This window comes from Notamacropus eugenii, chromosome 1, assembly GCF_028372415.1.
Source record: "Notamacropus eugenii isolate mMacEug1 chromosome 1, mMacEug1.pri_v2, whole genome shotgun sequence".
Lineage (NCBI taxonomy): Eukaryota > Metazoa > Chordata > Mammalia > Diprotodontia > Macropodidae > Notamacropus > Notamacropus eugenii.
Window position 1 is genome coordinate 477,259,198 of NC_092872.1, and position 20,642 is coordinate 477,279,839.

General features: G+C 41.1%; 1 protein-coding gene across 3 annotated transcripts in view; it reads right to left on the reverse strand.

Moving 5' to 3' along the window:
• COL27A1 (collagen type XXVII alpha 1 chain) overlaps positions 1-20,642 on the reverse strand; it is a 242,942-nt gene that overhangs the window by 176,502 nt on the left and 45,798 nt on the right. For all 3 annotated transcript variants that reach the window (XM_072632427.1, XM_072632426.1, XM_072632425.1), the window contains exons 6-7: positions 14,510-14,563; positions 12,656-12,709 (exon numbers count right to left, since the gene is read on the reverse strand). In XM_072632427.1, the coding sequence (XP_072488528.1) occupies positions 12,656-12,709; positions 14,510-14,563 (108 nt within the window). The remainder of the gene's footprint in view (positions 1-12,655; positions 12,710-14,509; positions 14,564-20,642) is intronic.

The following is a 20,642-nucleotide window of genomic DNA, read 5'->3' on the forward strand; positions in this document are numbered from 1 at the left end:
CCTATGATTTGCTACCTTGGGTAAATCACTTTGCTACTCTGGCTTCAGTTTTCCCATCTATAAAATGACAGGATTGGACTGAATGCTTTCTAAGGTCCCTTACCACTCTAAATCTGTGATCCTAGGAGTGTCCTAAGGTACCTCCAACCAGACTCAATTAACCAGTAAGTCAGCTCACTTAATTTCTGTCTGCCCCAGTTTTCTCAACTATAAAATGGGAATAATAGCTCCTACCTCCTAAGGTTGTGAGGAGCAAATGAGGTAATAGTTGTAAAGTACTTAGTACACACATAGTAGGCACTTTAAAGGATGCTTGTTTCTTTTCCTTCCTTGTCACTGGGAGTTTTCAGAGGCTGGATGACCACTTGTCAGGGATGGTCTAGAAGGAATTTCTGTATTGAAATTCCTAGACTAAAGGACATTCAATGTCCCTTTTTATTGAGAGGCTCTGTGCTTTTGGGCAAGGTTCTCATTATAGGATCACAGAATATAGAATACAGGGTAAGAAGAGACCTTAAAAGAACATTTGGTCTATCCCCATCCCACCCTCTTCATTTTGACAGGTGAGGAAAGTGAGGATCAGTTAGTTAGTCATTCCAATAAATATTTATTAAGTGCTGACTAGGGCTTATTGTGTACCAGAAACTCTGCTAAGCACTAAGGATACAAAGAAAAGCAAAACTATGGTCCCTGCCCTCAATGAGCTCCCAGTCTAATGAGGGAGATAACACACAACCAACTATGTACAAACAAGCTACAGACAAGATCGATTGGAGATAACCAACAGAAGAAAAGCACCAGAATTAAGAGGGCTCAGGAATGACTTCCTGCAGAAGGTGGAGATAAGGAGGGAGGGCATTCCAGGCATGGACAACAGCCAGAGAAAATGTCCAGAGCCAAGGGAGGCCCTGTCTTGTTCCAAAGACAGCAAGGCTTGGATTTCAGGAGCCAAGAAGGCAGAGTAGGCAGCAAATTGCCATAATTCTCCCATATTCACCTCCAAAAAACTGTAAAATAACTCCCTCAAACAAATCCTGGAACAGTAGAACCCGCAAAAAGATGGGATGAAACAATCTGTTAGCCCAAGAAATTTGGCTAAGATTGGCAAGAAAAGTCTGTCTCAGAGAAGTAAAAGGAGAACGCAAAGGGAAACAGGAAGCATCCCAGAAAGCCAGAAACAAGCCCCATCTCAGCAAACCAGTGGGAGATCCTGAGCCCCAGTGTTGTGGATCAAGCAAACATCAACACGAGGATCCCTCCCACATACATGCTTCAGCACAGCCAGGGGAATGGACAGACTCCAGCTCTAGGAACAGCCACATGCTTCAGAATAGCCCTGGGCAAACAGACAGCCCACCACCAGACTACCAAATGCTTCAATGAAGTCCTAGAATGCAGAAACACGCCATCAGTTTCAGCATAATCAGACACCAGCACTAGGACCCCAGCTCAGCACCAGGTAAGCAGCCTATGGCCCTATGGCCTCCCTACCCCCTCATCAGAGCATCAGACATGAGGGTTCTCCCATGGGTCTCAGAGCAACTTCAGTGCAACACCAGGTAAACAGCTAGAACCTGCAGCCCCTGGCACAAAAGGCCTGAGTCAGTGCCCCTTCCACCCCAAGAGCAGAGCTCAAATTTAAAAGAAAGGAAAAAGGCCAAAAAACATCAGCAAAAAACAGCAAAAAAAGAATCTGACCACAGAAAATTATTATGGTGACATGGAAGATCAGAGGACAAAAATTTCAAAACATCTATGGGCAACTGCTCCCCCCACCCCCCACAAATGAAAAGTGATCTCAAGTCCATAAAGAACCCATGGAAGAGCTCAAAATGAATCTTAAAAATCATATAAGAGAGGTATAAGAAAAATTGGGAAAAGAAATGGGAGTGATGCAAGAGAATTATGAAAAAAGAGTCAGGTACCTGCAACAAGAAAACAACTGCTTAAAAAGTACAACTGGCCAAATAGAAAAGGAAATACAAAATCTAACCAGAGAAAACAACTCCTTAAAAGTTAGAGTTTGGCAAGTGGAAGTTAATGATTCTATGAGACATCAAGAATCAATCAAACAAATTCAAAAGAATGAAAAAAAAAAACAGAAGAAAATGTAAAATACTCCATTAGAAAAACAACTGACCTGGAAAATAGATCTAGAAGAAACGATGTCAGAATCCTTGGACTACCTGAAAGCCATAATCAAAGGGAGGACCTGGACAGCATCTTTCAAGAAATTATCAAGAAAAATTTCCATTATGTCTTGGAACCACAGGGCAAAACAGGCATTGAACAACTCCATCAATCACCTCAGGAAAGAGATCCCAAAATAAAAACTCCAAGGAACATTATAGTCAAATAACAGAACTACCAGGACAAAGAAAAATACTGCATGTGGCCAGAAAGAAACAATTCAAATATTGGAAAGTCACAATGAGGATTATGGAGGACTTCGCAGCTGCAACATTAAAGGATTAGGGGTCATGGAACATGACATTCCAGAAGGCAAAGGAGCTAAGACTACAACCAAGAATCACCTACCTGGCAAAATTAAGCATAATACAATATTTCAAGGGAAAAAATGGTCATTCAATAAAATAGAAGGATTTCAAGCTTTCATAAAGAGAAGACTAGAATTGAAGAAAAAATTTGATCTCCAATATCAAGACCTAGGAAAAGTCTAAAGAGGTAAAAAGGGAAAAGAAAACATAAGTGATTCATTGGAGCTGAACTGTTTACATCCCTACATGAGAATGTGATACATGTAATTCTTAAAAATTGTACTACTAACAGTACAACTAGGAGGAATATGCATAGACAGAGGGTATAGGTATAAGGTAAATTTGAGGGAATGACACGCAAATTAAGGAATGAGAAAGAGGAGTACACTGGGTGTAGAAGGAAGGAAGAGGTAGAATGGGGTAAATTATTTCACATGAAGAGGTGCAAAAACTAATTACAGTGGAGGGAAAGATGGGAGGATGGGCAATGGGCATTTCTTGAACCTTACTCTCATCAGTATTGGCTTAAAGAGGAAATAATATACACAATCAGTTGAATGTAGAAATAATATACACCTAAAGCTTAACCAACAAGAAAGTAGCAGGGGAGGAGATTAAGTAAATGGGAGAAGGGACTAAAAAAAAAGAAGGTACACCAGGAGAGGCAGAAGACAAAAACAAAACACTGTCAAGGAAGGAAAAGGTGAAAGGTGAGAGAGGACAAACAGGAGGAAAAACAGGATGGAAGTAAACACTTGTAAACAAAACTGTTAGCATGTTAGTAATGAAAACTGTTAATATAAATAGGATGAATTCTCCCATAAAACAGAAGCAGATAGCAGAGTGGATCAAAAGCCAGAATCCTACCAGATAATGTTTACAAAAAACACACTTGAAGGAGAGAGACACACACAGAGTAAAGGTAAGAGGCTGGAGCAGAACCTATTATGCTTCAGCTGAAGTGAAAAAAAAATCAGGGGTAGCAATCCTGATCTCAGACAAAGTGAAAGCAAAAATAGACCTAATTAAAAGAGATAAGAAAGGAAACTATATCATGCTAAAAGCTACTATAGAGAATGAAGAAACACCAATACTAAATATATATGTACCAAATGGTATAGCATCCAAATTCTTAAAGGAGAAGTTAAATGAGCTACAGGTTCATGACCAAACAAAAGATAGGGAACATTACAAAATGTAAAATAGATAGTTTTGATTATATAAATTTGAAAGCTTTTGCACAAACAAAACCAATGCAACCAAGATTAGAAGGAAAGCAGAAAGCTGGAAAACAATCTTTACAGCAAGTGTCTCTGATAAAGGCCTCATTTCTCAAATATATAGAGTCAAATTAACAAGAATACAAGCCAGTCCCCAAATGAGAACAGTCAAAGAATATGAACAAGCAGTTTTCAGATCAGAAATAAGGCTATTTGTAGGCATATGAAGAAGTGCTCTAAGTCACTTTTGAGTAAAGAAACAAATTATAAACGGCTCTGAGGTACCACCTCACACCTGTCACTTGATTAATATGACCAAAAAAGGCAAAATGATAAATGTTGGAGAGGATGTGGGAAATACACTGTAGGTGGAGTTGTGAACTGAATAGTTCACTATTCTGGACAGCAATTTGGAACTATGCTGAAAGGGCAACCAAACTGTATATACCCTTTGATCTAAAAATACCACAGTGAAGTATGAAGGACCTACAAATGCAAAAATATTTTTATCAACTCTCTTCATGATAGCAAAATATTGGAAATTAAGAGGAAGCCCATCAATTGGGGGAATGGTGGAACAAACTGTGGTATATGAATTTAATGGAATATTATTGTGCAATAAGAACTGATGAATGGGAAGACTTCCAAGAGACCTGGAAAGACTTGTATGAACTGATGCAAAGTGAAATGAGCAGAACCAGAAAAACATTGTACACAATATCAGCACCATTGTGTGATGATTAATTATGAATGACTCAGCTCTTCTCAGCAAGAGAATGATCTAAGAAAAGTACAGAAGACTCACAAACAAAAATGCTATCCACATACAGATAAAGAACTGATGGACTCTGAATGCAGATTGAAGCATACTTTTTTCATTTACTTTATTCTTTTTCATGTTTTTTTATGTTTCTTCTTTCACAACTGTGACTAATATGGAAATATATTTTACATGATATGACATGTATAACATAACAAATTGTCTACCATTTTAGGAAGGGAGGAAGGGTAGGGAGGGAGAAAAATCTGGAACTCAAAATCTTGTAAAAATGAATGCTAAAAATTGTAAGAATAATTGGAAAAAATAAAATGCTATCAAAAAACAGCAAGGAGAGCGGGGGGGGGGGGAATTTGGGGGGAGGTGTCAGGTTTTGAAGGACTTTGAATGCTAAGTCAAACAGATGATTTTATATTTGATCCTAAAGGTGATAGGAGCCTTTTTGCACAATGCCTAGCACATAAATTCTTGTTGATTTGGCTTGAATTACCCAAGATAACTTGCCTATTTGACAGGGTAAAAGTAGTAGGATTTGAACTCAGGTCTTCTGATTCAAAATCCAGTGTTCTCTCCAAGACCTAATTTGTCCATATTGTGTTATCCTGTCTAGGGCACTACCTTACATTTAACAGGTACTCAACAAATACAAATACCATTACCTCCTCCCATCAGTCATTGATCTACTTAAGTCATAGGATTTTAGGGCTACAAGAAAACATGCAGGCCAGTTCCCACATTTTAGAGCTGATTGCTTGGCACATAAATGCACACACCTAGATTCTACTGTGAGTAGGAAAAAACAAAGGGAAAGAAAGATAGCTGCATGCTATCACATAGGCAAGGAGGAAAACCAAGTTGGAAGTTGGTGGGGTAGAAGTTTCCAGGATCTGTACTCAAGATGAAGAGAGGCTCCCTTATATTATCCTACGATGGAAAGAATAATGGAATGGGAGCCAGAAGACTGGGGTTTTGCCCCTGAGGTACTGTGTGATCTTGGGCAATTCACTTCCTCACTCTGTGACTCAGTTTCCCCATTTGTAAAATAGGGGAGTTGGGCTAGATGACCACAATACTCTTTTCCATTTCTAACGTTCTGAGATTCTGGGGATTTGAGGCTTCCCAGAATGCATTTGCAATAATAAGAGGAAACTTTTTGTCTTCAACAAGTCTTTCTAAACACCCACAGGCGCGCGCACAAAGATTCTCACATATACGACCCCAGGAAACTGGAACGCTTAATTACAAACAGAACAGAGTCAGTGAGATCCAAGTCATCGGGTTATTTTACAAGCATTCCTTCTATACCTACTCACTTCTCAGACTGCTGAGTGCTATGTTTGTCTCTGAAATCCCTGTGGTCAACTGAAGCAAACATTGCCAACACTTAGTAGGGCTAATGGCCATGGACCCTTTTCCATGTAATAGGCAAACCGTGGCTCAGGAATGAAGCTGGTTTGGGTGCATAGGGCTCAGAACGAGAAAGGAAAAACTTTTAAAAAAAATAATAACATGCAACAGCCTTAGGCTTTTCCCCCTAACTAACATGTTCATGTTTTTGTTTTCTGTTTGCTTGTTTTTTACGGGGCATACCTCTTCAGTGAGCCAAGCCACCATACCTGCCCCCACCTAAATTTAGATGCTATCCATCTAGTCCAACCATTTCCTTTTATAGAGAAGAAAACTGAGACCCAAAGGGAAATGACTTGCCCAAAGTCATTTACGTCATTGTCATTGGCCCAAAGCCAATTACCGGCTAGGAACCACAAGGTAGGCCACAGGGTAATCATTTCCCAGTGAGAGGCACCCCTTGAGCCTTGACTATTCACCGATAGTCAGAGGTCCAAGGCAGAAACGCAACAGTAAACTCATGGGAGGCAGTGACAGTAGCAAAGACAGGACCAGAACTCAATTCTCCTGATTTTTCCATCTGGTATTCCATCCATTAAACTAATTTCCTCCCATTAAATGTAGCGTACAACCATTATATCTTTCTGTACAAGAAAGCGTCAATCACAGGAATTTCCTGGTAGGCTGCAAGCAACCACAATCCAGGGACAGCTCTGTCACTAAAGAAAGGAACACCCCTAGTCTCCTGAAGATCATCAGAGCAGGGGCTGTTTACCAGCCTTTGTCCATCTTCAAATAGCTCCAAATGACAGGGGGATGACAGCCAAAATCAGATGGGCCACTATCTTCCCCAGACATTGTCTGGCAATTACCGGCTAGGAACCACAAGGTAGGCCACAGGGTAATCATTTCCCAGTGAGAGGCACCCCTTGAGCCTTGACTATTCACCGATAGTCAGAGGTCCAAGGCAGAAACGCAACAGTAAACTCATGGGAGGCAGTGACAGTCTACGCAGGGCCCCTAGAGGGTTCTCTAGTAAAATCAATGTTTATAATATGACTAGGTTTATACTTTGGTTTCTGGCCTGAATTAATCATTTACTTAAGACATTCAGGAAAAACCAGACATCACCTCATTGGTATTATATCCAAAACAGCACCCCATCACCCCTTCCAGCCTGAGATTATCTTCGCTGTGCTCAGCAGATACACAGTCTCATGTCTCCATCTAAGTAGGCCAAGGATCTAACAAATTTGACAACCATTACCCAAGACCCCACTTTTGAGAAAATTCCAAAAGCTCACCTGTTTATTCTGCACCCCCAGAGTCATTGATTGTGACATAATATAAGGGGCCTCAGCTATATGGAAAAGATCAGGACCCAAATCTATTTTCATGGCATCTTTGATGTGACAACATGACGCCAGCTTCAAAATTCAAATTTTAAGGCCATGCAGGGTGGCATTTCCTCTTCTATGAAGTGACTTTAAGTGAAAATCCATATGGTCCACACCATCTAAATGATCCTGGCTTTTTCCAGTTTTAGACATCAATGCTATCAGTTCCAAGTAAGGTAACCAATCTATATATGGCTCCCTATTACCTCAGATACAGGTCTTTTAAGCCCTTTCCAACCTGGTTCCAATATACCTTTGCATCCTTATTATATACTCCTCCCTTTCACAGACTCTTGGTCTAGTCAAACTGGTTTTCTTGGTGTTATTCACATATGACATTCTATCTCCCATCTCTAGGTCTTTGCATAGGCTATCCTCCATGTCCTCCTCTGCTTCTTGGAATGTCTAGTTTCCTCCAAAGCTCAGATCAAACACCAGTCTGTCTTGATTCCCCCAGCTCCTAGTGCTCTCTCCGCTATCTTCTATATATTTTGGACATAGTAATATATGCACAAAGTGTTTCCTCCAATAGAATCAGTCACTTAAGAAGTATTTATTAAGCACCTACTATGTGCCAAGTACTAGGCTAGGAGCTGGAGATACAAGTAAAAGAATGAAACAGTCTCTATCCTAAGAGCAGGAATTGCTTCATTTTATCCTCATAAGCCTAACTCCCAGCATATAACCAGGCACATACTATGTGATTAATAAATGCATGCTTGGTTGATTGATAATAACACCTAATAAAGTACAGTGCATTGGACATAGGAGGCATTTAATAAATATTTATTGAATGTAACATATTCCTCTACACACTTATCTCTTACATATATAGTATTGTATGTTCCTTACAATCTACTATGAATAGGTAGAAAAGGAGTTATTCCCTCTTACAAACTAGGAAACAGACACTAAGAGGTTGTATGATGATCTGTGTCACCTTTGTCTCTTTTGGTCAGAGTTTCCTCATCTGTAAAATAAGGGGTCTGGACAAAATGATCTCTCTAATCCCTTCCAAGTGTCACACTGTGTTCTAATCTGGAGTTCTGGGGAAAGGGTTACTAAACTCTTCATATCCTTTGACCCAAGTACAACATTCTATGTTCTAATCTGGAATTATCTGGGGAAAGGGTTCCCAAATTGTTTGTATCATTTTGATCCATGACCCTTACTGCTGGGCATATGCCCCATGGAGGTTAAAAAATAGAAAGGCTCCATAAATGCCAAGATATCCTTCACAGTCCTTTTGATGGTAATCAACAGAAAAGTAGAAAAAGAATAGGTACCCACTGACTCCTAAGACATGCCTCAACAAACTGTGATACATAAGTATAATGGAATATCATTACACCCTAGGAAATTAAGAAGATAAGAAATTAAGAGAAGTACTGGAAGCCTTACATGAATGTTTCTGAGTAAAGAAAACAAAACCATGAGAAAAATAATGATAGTGATATTTATATAGAACTTACTATGTGCCAGGTAGCATGCTAAACACTTTCTATGATCCTCAGAACAACCCTATAAGGTAGGGGCTACTATTATATACAGTGGCTACAACGATACAGGTGAAAACAACACTGACAAGCTGAACTAAGACTAATCATCATCGTCATCACTAGTATTTCTATAGGGCTTTAAGGTCTGCAAAATACTTTACAAAAATCATTTCCTGCGATACTCACCACCTTGGAAGGTAGATATTATTATTATATCCATTTTTCTGATGAGGAAACTGAGGCAAACAGCTTAAGTGACTTGATCAAGGGCACACAGCTACTACAGGTCTAAGGTCAAATTTGAACTCAGGTCTTCCCAATTTTGGATCCAACACTATCTGCTACATTACCCAGATGCCTCTGATAACCCATGATAACTCCAGAGAAAAAGGTAAGGGAAAAGACTTTGCTCCACATAACTGAAATATTACTGACATAAGTAGAGTGTATGTGTGTTGCTTTTATTTAAATGTTTTGTATAACAAAAGAGGATCAGGTAATATTCAGAAATGATCAAGGTATAAAAAAACAAAGACCATCAATGAAACTTAAAAAAAAAAAAATACTATGTTCTATGGTCCTTTCCAGCAGACATCTGGTGAACCTGAATTCTGGTGAAACCCCGCCCCCCCCACCCCCACCCCACCCTGACTCTGTTTGGTTTTTTTATTTTATTTTATTATTTCTTTTTTTGTTTGTTTGTTTGGGTTTTTTGCATTTCCTCATCTGTGTGCATGTTGTTTGCTTCTAGGAAAATGTCAGCTCCTGGAGGGCAGGGATTGCTTTCATTTTTGTTTTTGAATTCTTAGCATAGTACCTACCCCAAAGTAGCTGCTTAATAAACTCTTGGTAAACTGAATTTGAGTGAGGTCAGGTAAGGTGGCAGATGCTTACTGCCAGGGAGTCTAAGGCTGGTGGATCTCTCCAGCTCAGGAATTCTGAGCTGCACTGAGCTAAGTTGATTGAATGTCTTTGCTAAGTTTGGCATAAATATGGTGAGTCCCCAGGAGAAGGGGTGGAGGAAGACTGCCGGGTTGCCTAAGGAGGGGCAATTCTGCCCATGTTACAAACAGCAGGTCAAGGCTTTTATACTGATCAGAGTGGGAATGGACACATGAATACTCCCTATACTTACAGCCTGATTAAGAAAGTCTTTTTAAAAAATAAAAATAAATAAATTGGATGGGATGGGACTGGACTCATCTAAGATCATCCAGAAAGTTAGTAATGAACCTAAGTCTGAAGCCAGTTCTTATAATTCTGAATAGTATTTTGCAAATACATTGACACAGCCTATGTAAAGGAAAGGATGCAGATAGCATCAGCTATAGATGGGGTCTTGATAGTCATTTTGGTAGGAGTCTGTCCAAGTATCCAAGTTCCTCTGTCCAGTTATTGGTGGGAAGAACCCCAGTTCACCAACTAGGAGTTTCTAGGACAAAGGGGAGAGCCAAAAAGCTAAAAGGGAGAGCTACCTGAAGAGAAATAGGAGACACATCCCAGGGGCTGCCAAGGAAATCTGAGCTTTGAACAATGGCACAAAGTACTGAAAGGACATGAAGGCCACCCATGGGAAAGGTCTGATGCCTGACGCAGGAAAGCAGTGTCTGAGTCAGTGTGCGACCACAGATCTCACAAAGAACCAGCAGATGGAAAACCAAAGTTAACACCCATGGTGGCTGTGCCAAATAGGTCCTTGCCATATAAACATCTGACCTGGGGCAGCAGGGCTGGGCATTTAGATCTGGATTGATGAAGAGTCTACTGCTGTCACAAGGAGGGGTTATGATATCATAGCTCTAGAACCCCAATGAATCAGAATAACTGTGGCTTGGGTTAGTTGATTCTCCTTAGACTCTCTATTGCAGGTGACTTTAGAAGGCTTGTTCTCAAGGGGCCTCCCAGGACATAAGCTATCTCCTACACATCATCAAGTAAACCCTCAGGTCTTGGCAGATTCCCTTGAAAACCAACCTCTCCAGGGCCTACAAAGATAGAGCCAGTTATATCTTCATCTGAAAGGACCTTCTAAGGATATTAACCAGGTCTTGGATTCAGATTCAGGAAGATATGAGATTGTTTAACTAATTTATTAATGTCAAAAAAAATCAAACCCATCTGAGGCCAACTTGAGATCTGTCTCTCTTTGAAGAGAACACAATCAAAGTGGTGGAGAACAAAGGGTAGGGCCAACTCAGAGACCCACCAAGAAGACATTTCCCCATCATGATGTCCACCATGCCAGGCAAAGGAAAGATACCAGTACAGGTGACTCTGGTTGAAGGAAAAGAGAAGACTCATCTATTCTCACAAAGAAAAATGTTTCTGGTGGATGGAGAAAACCCAGAAATGAAACTGTCTTGCAGTTGGAAGGCTCAATTAGAAAAAAGCTACGTGAGAATTTCCTGTTATTCCCAGCTGACTCTTTTCCATTCACCCTGCCCAAACTGGTACAGTCCTCATCCCAGAGTCAAGCTCTCCTAGGCTCTCTCTCTCTCTCTCTCTCTCTCTCTCTCTCTCTCTCTCTCTCTCTCTCTCTCTCTCTCTCTCTGTGCCCACTTGGAAAGGGAGATACCCTCTCCCTGGTAGACCAAGCTCCATGATATTTAGACTGGATTCAGGCCAGAAGGGAATTCAAAATGTGTGTTGTTTTGTCAAGTATTATTCCAACCACAGAGACCTTTTCTGAATTTAGAAAGACAAGTCATGCTGCACCTAGGGGAAAAGATTTATCTTCTTGGTTTAGGGTCATGAGCTTCCTTTTACCTGAAGAGAGGCCTACTCTCTAACCAGGCCATGGGCAACTCCTCCCCAGATTAACATGGACCTTTGGGGCAAAATGAGAGAGTTCTCTCCATCATCTGTTGATTTTCCAGCCCAGATTTAGGACTGGACACATTAAAACCACCACACTCTGCTTTATAAGCTGCTAGTGTAGGAAAACTATGTAACTCACACTTCATCCATCAGAACAGGGCTGTAGCCCAGGAGGAAAGAGGCCCATGATATTTCCTTGGGCCAAAAAAATCAGCATTTCCCCACAGCCTGCAGACACTTTCAGCTTCTTGTCTGGGTCTGTCCTTACCAGGTTAGTATTAAGGGGCCTGGAACTGGCCTGTATGGCTCCTCTATCCTTCCAAGACTGAGTACCCATTTTTCTCCAACTAAATTCATAGAGAACAAGGGGAGTGGGAGAGAGGATTCTCTCCTTCCCCATCACATATGCAGCCAACACCAAGGAAGCCCAGAGCTGAAATCCTGCACAACCAAAGACTAAAGAAGGACCTGGCTGGGATGGCAATGGACAATATCACAACTGGCCATGATGGGATATGACCTTGGAGGCAAAGACATCTGTAACCACAGCTGGAGTTGAGGTCCCTGTCCATAAAAAATGGCTCTTTGTCTAATGCCCTCACTGGACATGGACATTATTATATCCTTAAAAAGTCTGTGGCCTGGTCCAGGCATCATTAGACTCATCAACAAATATGTGCTGAGCACCAGCAATGTGGAAAGCATGCTGCTGGAGATTCGAAGCTCTTACAATTTATTTAGGAAAGTGGGGCCAATAGAGAAGAGATCAGCAACGCTACAGAAGAGGAGAGGAAAGGGCACTCTAAGCCAGGGGGCTGGAAGGAATCAGGCAGAAGGTATTACTGTCTAGAAGAGGAAACTGAGGCCTAAGGATGGGAAAGTGATTGGTTCAAGGTCACACAGCTAGATGTTTGCAGAATAAGAACAAAGATCCAGGATTCCTGAATACTAGTCCAGTTCTCTAAGCCCTACTCCATGCTGCCTCTTGTCTCAGTTCCCTCATCTAAAACCATGTGGCTGTGGAGAAAGCATTAGACAAATGGCTTCCCAACCCAAGTGATGGGTCTTTCTAATAACTGAAAGAAAAAAAATAACCTACCTTTCTGCCAACAGATCCCGGAGACCCAGTCAGTCCAGGCAGGCCTATGTCTCCCTGAAAACACAAAAGGGGGTGATGCTATAACAGCTATTTTGACCAGTTTTGCAACACGCAAGAGGAAGGAATCATCTTGAGGTCACCACACCTCCCATGTAGCCATTCCCCTTTGTTTTGTAGGTTCCTCTACCCTTTGAGGAAGCTTTCGTCCTATGACATCATCTCATCTTATGGCGACTGCCCTAAGAATGGCATTGCTTCCTTCATTCCTCAAAGCACACATCTCTGAGAGGCATTCCATGCAGCACTCCAACAATGTTTTTCCCCTAGATTGGGAATTCCAGATACCAGACTATGTTCTCTCTAACAGAGACTAAATTCTACAACTTAAAATGATCTCCAGTATGGAAAACAAGTGACCAGCTGCTTCTAAATCCCACGGGGTCCCTGGGGTTGGTACTTTAAACAAAGATTCCACTAGTTCATCTGCTTCTGTTGGAAGAGTTTCTGGATAGCAACCAGAGGAAAGCCAGACTAACCAGCTATAAAGTTCTTTCCCTGGTATATGAGATGCTGAGTGATCTTGTTCCTGGCTATTTAGGAGGGTTGGATGGGGGGAGGGGAGGAGAGGGGATTTACAGGTTTCCGGTGCTTCTGGGTGATTACCACCCTCCAACTCCCTTGGTTTATTGGGGACACTGTAGGAATGGATTAAATCCTCTGGCCAAGTTGTTTCTATTTTATGACTTCAATGTACAGAATCCCAGTCCTCCTGGCTTTCCAGCATCACAGAGCCCTTTATTATGTGATTTAAGCAATTGGACTCAGGGCTGCCTTTTCCTACATAAAGGCAAACTAACACATCTCTAATAACTGATGAGAGTGGAGAGCCAGAGCCCCGGGCAGGGCTTCCCACTACAGCTGGGAGTATAGCATTCCCAGGGGCACCTGGAGGAAAGACATATTCAGAAAAGGGGATGAGGGACCCTTCAGCTTCCCTGACTTAGGTGTTTGGGAAGCAGAGTGCAAAGGAGAAAGGAAGTCCCACAAAAAAGGTATCACAGGAGTGAGAGGGGAACTGGGGGCCATGTCCATAATACTTATCACAAAGATCATAGGACTTCCATGACACTGGAAGGGACCTTAGCAATTAGATCTCATCATCTAGTCCAACTCTTTGATTTTAAAGATGTAAAAATCCAAGGTGAAAAGGTGAAGAGGCATCATGCTCACAAAACACACAGCTTATGAATAAGTGATGAAACAAAGATTCGAACCCAGGTCTTCTAACATCAAATTCATTGCTCTTTCTATTATATTACATGACCCAGGATTCCAGGAGGTCTCCTGGAAAGAGGATAGCTGGCAAAGTGCTGGGTATTTAACAAAGATGCAGGCCTGCTGCTTAAATAATGGCTTAAGAAAGTTTTTCCGTTGCATAACTATGGTCTCTGACGGCTTTCCAAATGAGTAGGCAACCCAACCACCTGCATGTGTTTTTGCTTTTCTCTAACAGCCTGCCCTAGGAAGAATGTACATAGAAAGTCTACATAATCAATATTTTCCCTTAACATAAATCATCACTTCCCTGAATTGAAGAAGGTGAATACATCTTACCAAGGATTTCCTTAGCTAATTTCAACATCTCATAAAGCTGAAGACCAATTCAGCATTTCCTAGTCTTTGAATGCTTGGAAGTGCCTTTGTTGCTACCCCTGGAGTGCTGAGGCTCCTCCTAACTCCTGAGGATTATGGGATTTGTATCTGCTGAGTAAGCTGGTCAAAAACCTAAAGTCCTGTTGACATCAGCTCATGCCACTATTCCACCCCTGAGTTTGGAGTTCCTGAGAAACCTACCTTTTCACCATCATAGGCCTTTCCAGGGGATAGCCCAGGATCTCCTTTTTGTCCCTACAACAACAGAAAAAAAAGTCCAATTTGTGACCATGTTAGAAAAGACACTCTTCCTGAAAGCTTTGCCCTAAGGTGTCCCTTAGTCTTAGAAGGTGGAGACATCCTTCAAATGCCTGCCTTCCTACACATCCCTCCCCCCTTTGAAAAGGGGACCTCAAGCTCCGCCTGACTTCTCACCAGCTTCATCTCTGTTGTCAGTCTACCAACCTGACCCATCACTTGCCTTCAACCCACTGGCCCTCACCTCAGTGCACGGATAGCTAGTCATTCCTAGGACCTTTCACTAGCTCCATCTTCCTTGTTAGTTCTCAGTTGGTCACCTTGTGGGAGTTAAGAAACATCTTCTAGCCCTCCTCCTGAATGCATCTCAGACAGACATTGTCCCCAGTCTATTTGACATGATTATCCTTCAATCTGTTGGTACCCAGAAAGTGAATACTCCTTCAAGTATACGTTATACAGAGTAAACGCTAGCACAGTCATAATAATATCTGACACTTTTACAGCATTTCAATTATATACTTTACTTTCCTCATAATAATTCATGAGATAATATAATTACATTATACTCATTTTATGGATAAGGATACTAAGGGTCAAGAGAGTTTACACGACTATCCCAAAATTACACAGTATGTTTCAGAGGCGGGATACAAACCCAAGTATCCTGGCTCCAAATCCAGCACCCTTTCTTCTCTCAATATTTTTTGTTCCCCCAAAATGTCCTGAATTTATTTTTTGTGTGTATACATGTATGTGTATATCCATATACATGGATATATTTATGTGGATATATACATACATGTGTGGTGGTGGTGGTGTTCAATCGTTTTTCAGTCATGGCTGACTCCTTACGACCCCTCTTGGGATTTTCTTGGCAAAGATACTGCAGTAGTTTACCATTTCCTTCTCCAGCTCATTTTATAGATGAGGAAAATGAGGCAAACAGGATTAAGTGACTTGCCCAGGGTCATATAGCTAGCAAGTGTCTGAAGCTGGATTTGAACTCAGGAAGATGAGTCTTCCTAAATCCAAGCCTGGCACTCTATCCACTGTGCTACCTAACGGCCCCTTATATATAAACATATGCATATACTTGTGAATATATACATATAACATATATGTTCATATATATGTAGATAGATATCTATGTAGATATCATGTGAATGTACCTGTATGTATATACCTATGTGTATACTCTCCCTATATAATGTAAGGTCTGTTTTTGTCTTTGCATCACCAGTGCTTAGCTTGGTGCCTAGCACCTAATGTTTATTGATCTATTATTGTCTTGAAATAATTCGTCCATTAACAGGGTTTAGATTCTAAGAATCCAGGTATTACACTGCTGATAATTGCACAGTGTCTCAGAGTCATCTCTGAGTTGGAAGGGAAGACCTGTACCTTTCCACAGACTGGCCCAACATCCTCTGTGAATGATAAGCACAAATGTAAGATCAAACAGCCTCATTGTTTGACCAAGTGTCCAAAATCAGGTGGATGTTCCAACGATACATTAAACATACACTCCACAGCAGAGAGCATGGAAAGGCAGAAATCGATACCTCCTTAGAGGGATCAGGTAAGGGTCATTCCCTAATGTCATCACTTTTGGTTGTGTCCAGCTCATCTGAAGTGATCCTAGTGACACAGCATCCACAGCCTCTTTGAAAACTCACCTGTGCCACGATTTCCTTATTATAAAGATTTTTTTTCTGATAACAACCCTGAAATAACCCCCATCCCTATTCCTCTGGCATTATCCACTGGGTCTTAGCTACAGCCACTTTGATTTTAAGAATTCTTTACCCCCCCGAATGAAAATTTACATTCAAATAATTTAGAATTATACAAAGAAAGTGACTATATTAAAACAAGCACCATATGCAATTAGGATATCCTAGGACCTTTTCCAATAAATACAGGCATCACATAAAGATGCCCATTCTCCTTACTATTTCTTGTATAGTACTAGAAATTCTAGCAGTGACACTAAGACAAGAAAAAAAATTAAAGGCATAAAAGAGGTAAAGAGAAGATAAAGTTATCCCTCTTTGCTGGTGATATGATGTTATACTTGGAAAATCCTAGTGAATCAGCAAAAGTACTAATTGAGACAACGATTTTAGCAAAGTTTCAGGTTACAAAATAAACTCTCAAAAAATCAGCTGCATTTCTATATAATAACAAAATCCAAGAGGCAATTATAAAAAGGGAAATCCCATTACAAATAGCTACCAAATGCACAAAGTATTTGGGGATCAATCTACCAAAGCACACAGAGGACTTGTAAAGATCCAAGAACTTCTTAAAGAAACAAAAAAACAAATTTAGGATAGAATATGCCTATTCCTATTCCTGGAGAAATATTAGTGCAAGTGGTCACGCCAATATAATAAAAATGACAATACTACCAAAGTTAACTTATACTTTTAATATCATGACTAACATTAAAAGGAGCTATTACAGCACTTTACAAAAATAATAAAATTCATTTGGAAAACTGAAAGATCTAGAAAATCAAGGGAAATTATGGGGAAAAAGTAGGACAAAGTGGGAATAGCACCCCCAGACTTCAAACTAGACTATAGACCAGTAGTCATAAAAATCATTTAATACTGGTTTAAAAATACAAATATCAATGGAACAGACTAGAGAGGGGAGAGTAAGAAATAATAGAACTCAATAACCCAGTGTCTAATAGCACAAAAGTCATACCTTACCTAGGAAAGAACTCCCTATTTGATGAAAATTGCTAGTAAAACTGGAAGGCATTCTGGCAGAAATTAGGCTTAGACCATCAACTTACCCCATATTATATAATATAGTCTCAATGGATACGTGACCTAAATATTAAAGATCATAACATTATAAATTAGCAGAGAAACAGATGATATCCCTTTGTATGGGCAGGATCAATTAGTCAATCAAACATTTATTATGTTTACTGTGGGGATACAAAAAGAGGCAAAAGACTTTCCCTGGCCTCAAGAAATTTACCATCTAACAGGGGAGACAACATGCAAATAAATATGTGCAAAAGCAAACTATATACAGAATAAATAGGAAATAATTAACAAGGGGAAGACACTGTAATTAGGAGGAGTTGGTAAAGATTTCCTGCAGAAGGTGGGATTTTAGCTGGTACTTAAAGCAAGCCAGGGAAGACAGGAGGCAGAGGTGAGGAGGGAAGACATTGCAGGCATGGGAGACAGAGAGAATGCCTGGAGCTGAGAGATGGAGTGTCTTATTTGTGGAACACCCAGGAGGCCAGTATCACTGTAATGAAGTATATATGTTGCGGAGTAAGGTGTAAGGAGATCAGAATGGTAGGAAGGGACTAGATTATAGAGGGCTTTGAATGACAAACAGAGCATTTTGCAATTGATCCTAGAGGCAAAAGGAAGCCACTGGAGTTCATTTTGAGTGGAGGTTGGGTGTTTGGGGTGTGTGTGACAAGATCAGATCTGTGCTTTAGGAAAATCACTTTTTTTTTGTTCACCCTTCATTTTCGAAGAAACCCAATGACATCATGGGTGATGGCTTGACTTGAGCATCACTCTCTCTTCCTGAGTCATCAAAGTCCAGTGGCAGGACACATGTCAAGACAACTAGCAATGGCCCAGGATGCAGTGGGTGACCTTGGTGTCTTCAATGCTTGACCAAGGTCTAATCTCTCCATACATCTGCTTCAGCCACCTTTATGACGATTGGAACAAATTGTTCTCATCCACCCATTCTACTGGAGGAAGTCTTCAGATGCTTGGGGTAGACATCTCTATAACTCACTGACATGTTTGAAGCCTAATGGTTATCCTCAACCTGGTTTAGCCTGTCTACCAGGACTGTTTTACCAGTATGTGGCCATTGTGCATGCTATAGATTCCTAGAGCCACAGGTGAGAGTTGGATGAAGGTGGACACCAAAGGTAGGTGAGCAGACCTGAAAAGATCTCAGCAAGCCCTCACATCAGAGGTGTCAGTTCTCCTTGAACACGTCATATACCCCAGGAAAATCATTTTAGTGGATGAACAGAGGATGGACTGAAGTGGGGAGAGACTTGAAGCAGGTAGACTCACCAGCAGGTTACTGCAGTAATCAAGGTATGAGGTAATAAGGGACTATGTGTGTGTTCGTCCTTCATTGACAAAGAAGACCATGCCATCAGAGAAATAATGACATGACTTGCACTTGACTTTGTTTTGAGTGAGGGAGGGCTGTGCAGGTCACCAGCCTCACTTCTCCTCCTGAGCCATCTGAATCCAGTGAGCAGATATTCATCAGGATGACTAGAGATGATCCAGGGTGAGGCAATTGGGGTTAAGTTACTTGCCCAAGGTCACACAGCTAATGAGTGTCAAGCGTCTGAGGTGAGATTTGAGACCTGACCCCTGCACTGGTGCTCTATCCACTGCACCACCTAGTTGCCAATAAGGGACTATACCAGAGTAGTGGAAGCATCAGAGGACAGAAGGAGGCATAGTGCAGAGAAGTAGCAAAGGTGAAATCAACAGGCCTTGGCAAGAGCTTGGATATGGGGGGGGGGGGGTGGTCATGGTGAAAGACAGTGAAGAGTCCAGGATGACTTCTATATTGGGCACCTGAGGGACTGGGAGGATGACGTTGCCCTTTATAGTAACAAAGAAGGTAAAAGGCAGGAAGGATTTAGAGTAGAAATGAGTTCTGTTTTGGACATGTTGAACTTGAGATGTCTGTTGGACATCCAGTTCAAAATGTCTGAAAGGCAGTTGCAGATGTGAGATTGTAGGTCATCAGAGACTGAAGGAGCAAAGGTAGATTTGAAAGTCATCAGCATAGAGATGCTAATTAAATCCACAGGAGTGGATGATATCATCAACTGAAGTAGAATAAAGGAAGAGAGAAGAGGGCTCAGGACAGAACCCTATGGAACAGTAATGTAGGGTAAGGGGGGCATTATCTGGATAAGGATCCAGTAAAGGTGACTAAGGAGTAGTCAGACAGGTAGGAGGAGAACCAGGAAAGTGGTGTCCTAGAAACACAGAGAGGAGAGAGTATCACTTAGGAGAGTGTGACCCACAGTATCAAAGCCTGTAGAGAGGTCAAGGAGAATGGGGATTGAGAAAAGGCCGTTGGATTTGGCAACTAAAAGATCAATGGTATCTTTGAAGAGAGAAGGAGCAGTTTCAGTAGAATTATAGGGTCAGATGCTAGATTGTAAGGGGTAAAGAAGAAAATGAGAAGAGAAAAAGTGGAGATACCTATTGTAGATGGTTTTTCAAGGAGTTTAGCCAAAAAAGGAGAAGAGAAACAGGACAAAAGTTAGTGGGGATAGAAGGATCAAATGAGGGTTTTTGGAGGATGGGGGAGACATGGGCATGCTGGTAGGCAGTAGGGAATGAATCAGTAGAAAGGAAAAGATTGAAAATAAGTGAAAAAGTGGGGATGACAGAGGGGGCAATCTTTTGGAGGAGATGGAGATGGAATGGAATTACTTGAACAAGTACAACAGTTAGCCTTGCTAAGAAATAAGTCCACTTCATCCTATGAGCCAGGGGTAAAGCAGGAGATAGTGCCAAAAGGCATCTGAGTAATAACAGTAACATTAGATAGGGAAGATGTGAGGAAAAAAGAGGTCACAGAAAATGGCTTCAAAATTTTATTTTTGTAAAATATGAGGCAGGTTCTTTCCTCAGGGTGGAGAAGAGGAGAAGTCATGGGAGATCTGAAGATGAAAAGTTCTGCATGAGTCGCTGTGGAAAGTGGGATAATGATAAGGGAGTTATAAAAGGATTGCCTAGCAGCAGTGAGGACCCAGTTGAGTTTGTGTAACAAATCTATAATGGACTCAGGCAGAACAGTTGTGCAATTTTCTCCACCTTTGTTCATCAGCATGGCATAGAGGAACAAAGGTAGCGAATAGTGAGTGATCCAAGGCTGAGGCTTGGCAGGGCATAATCAGTGATATTGTAAGGGAGCTAGGATTCAAAAAAGGACAATGCAGGGTTAAATTAGTTCACTAAGGGGTCAAAGTTGTAGAAAAGAGGAGAGAGCAACTAATGCAGGGGAGGTATCCTGGGAAAGAATTGAGAGGTCA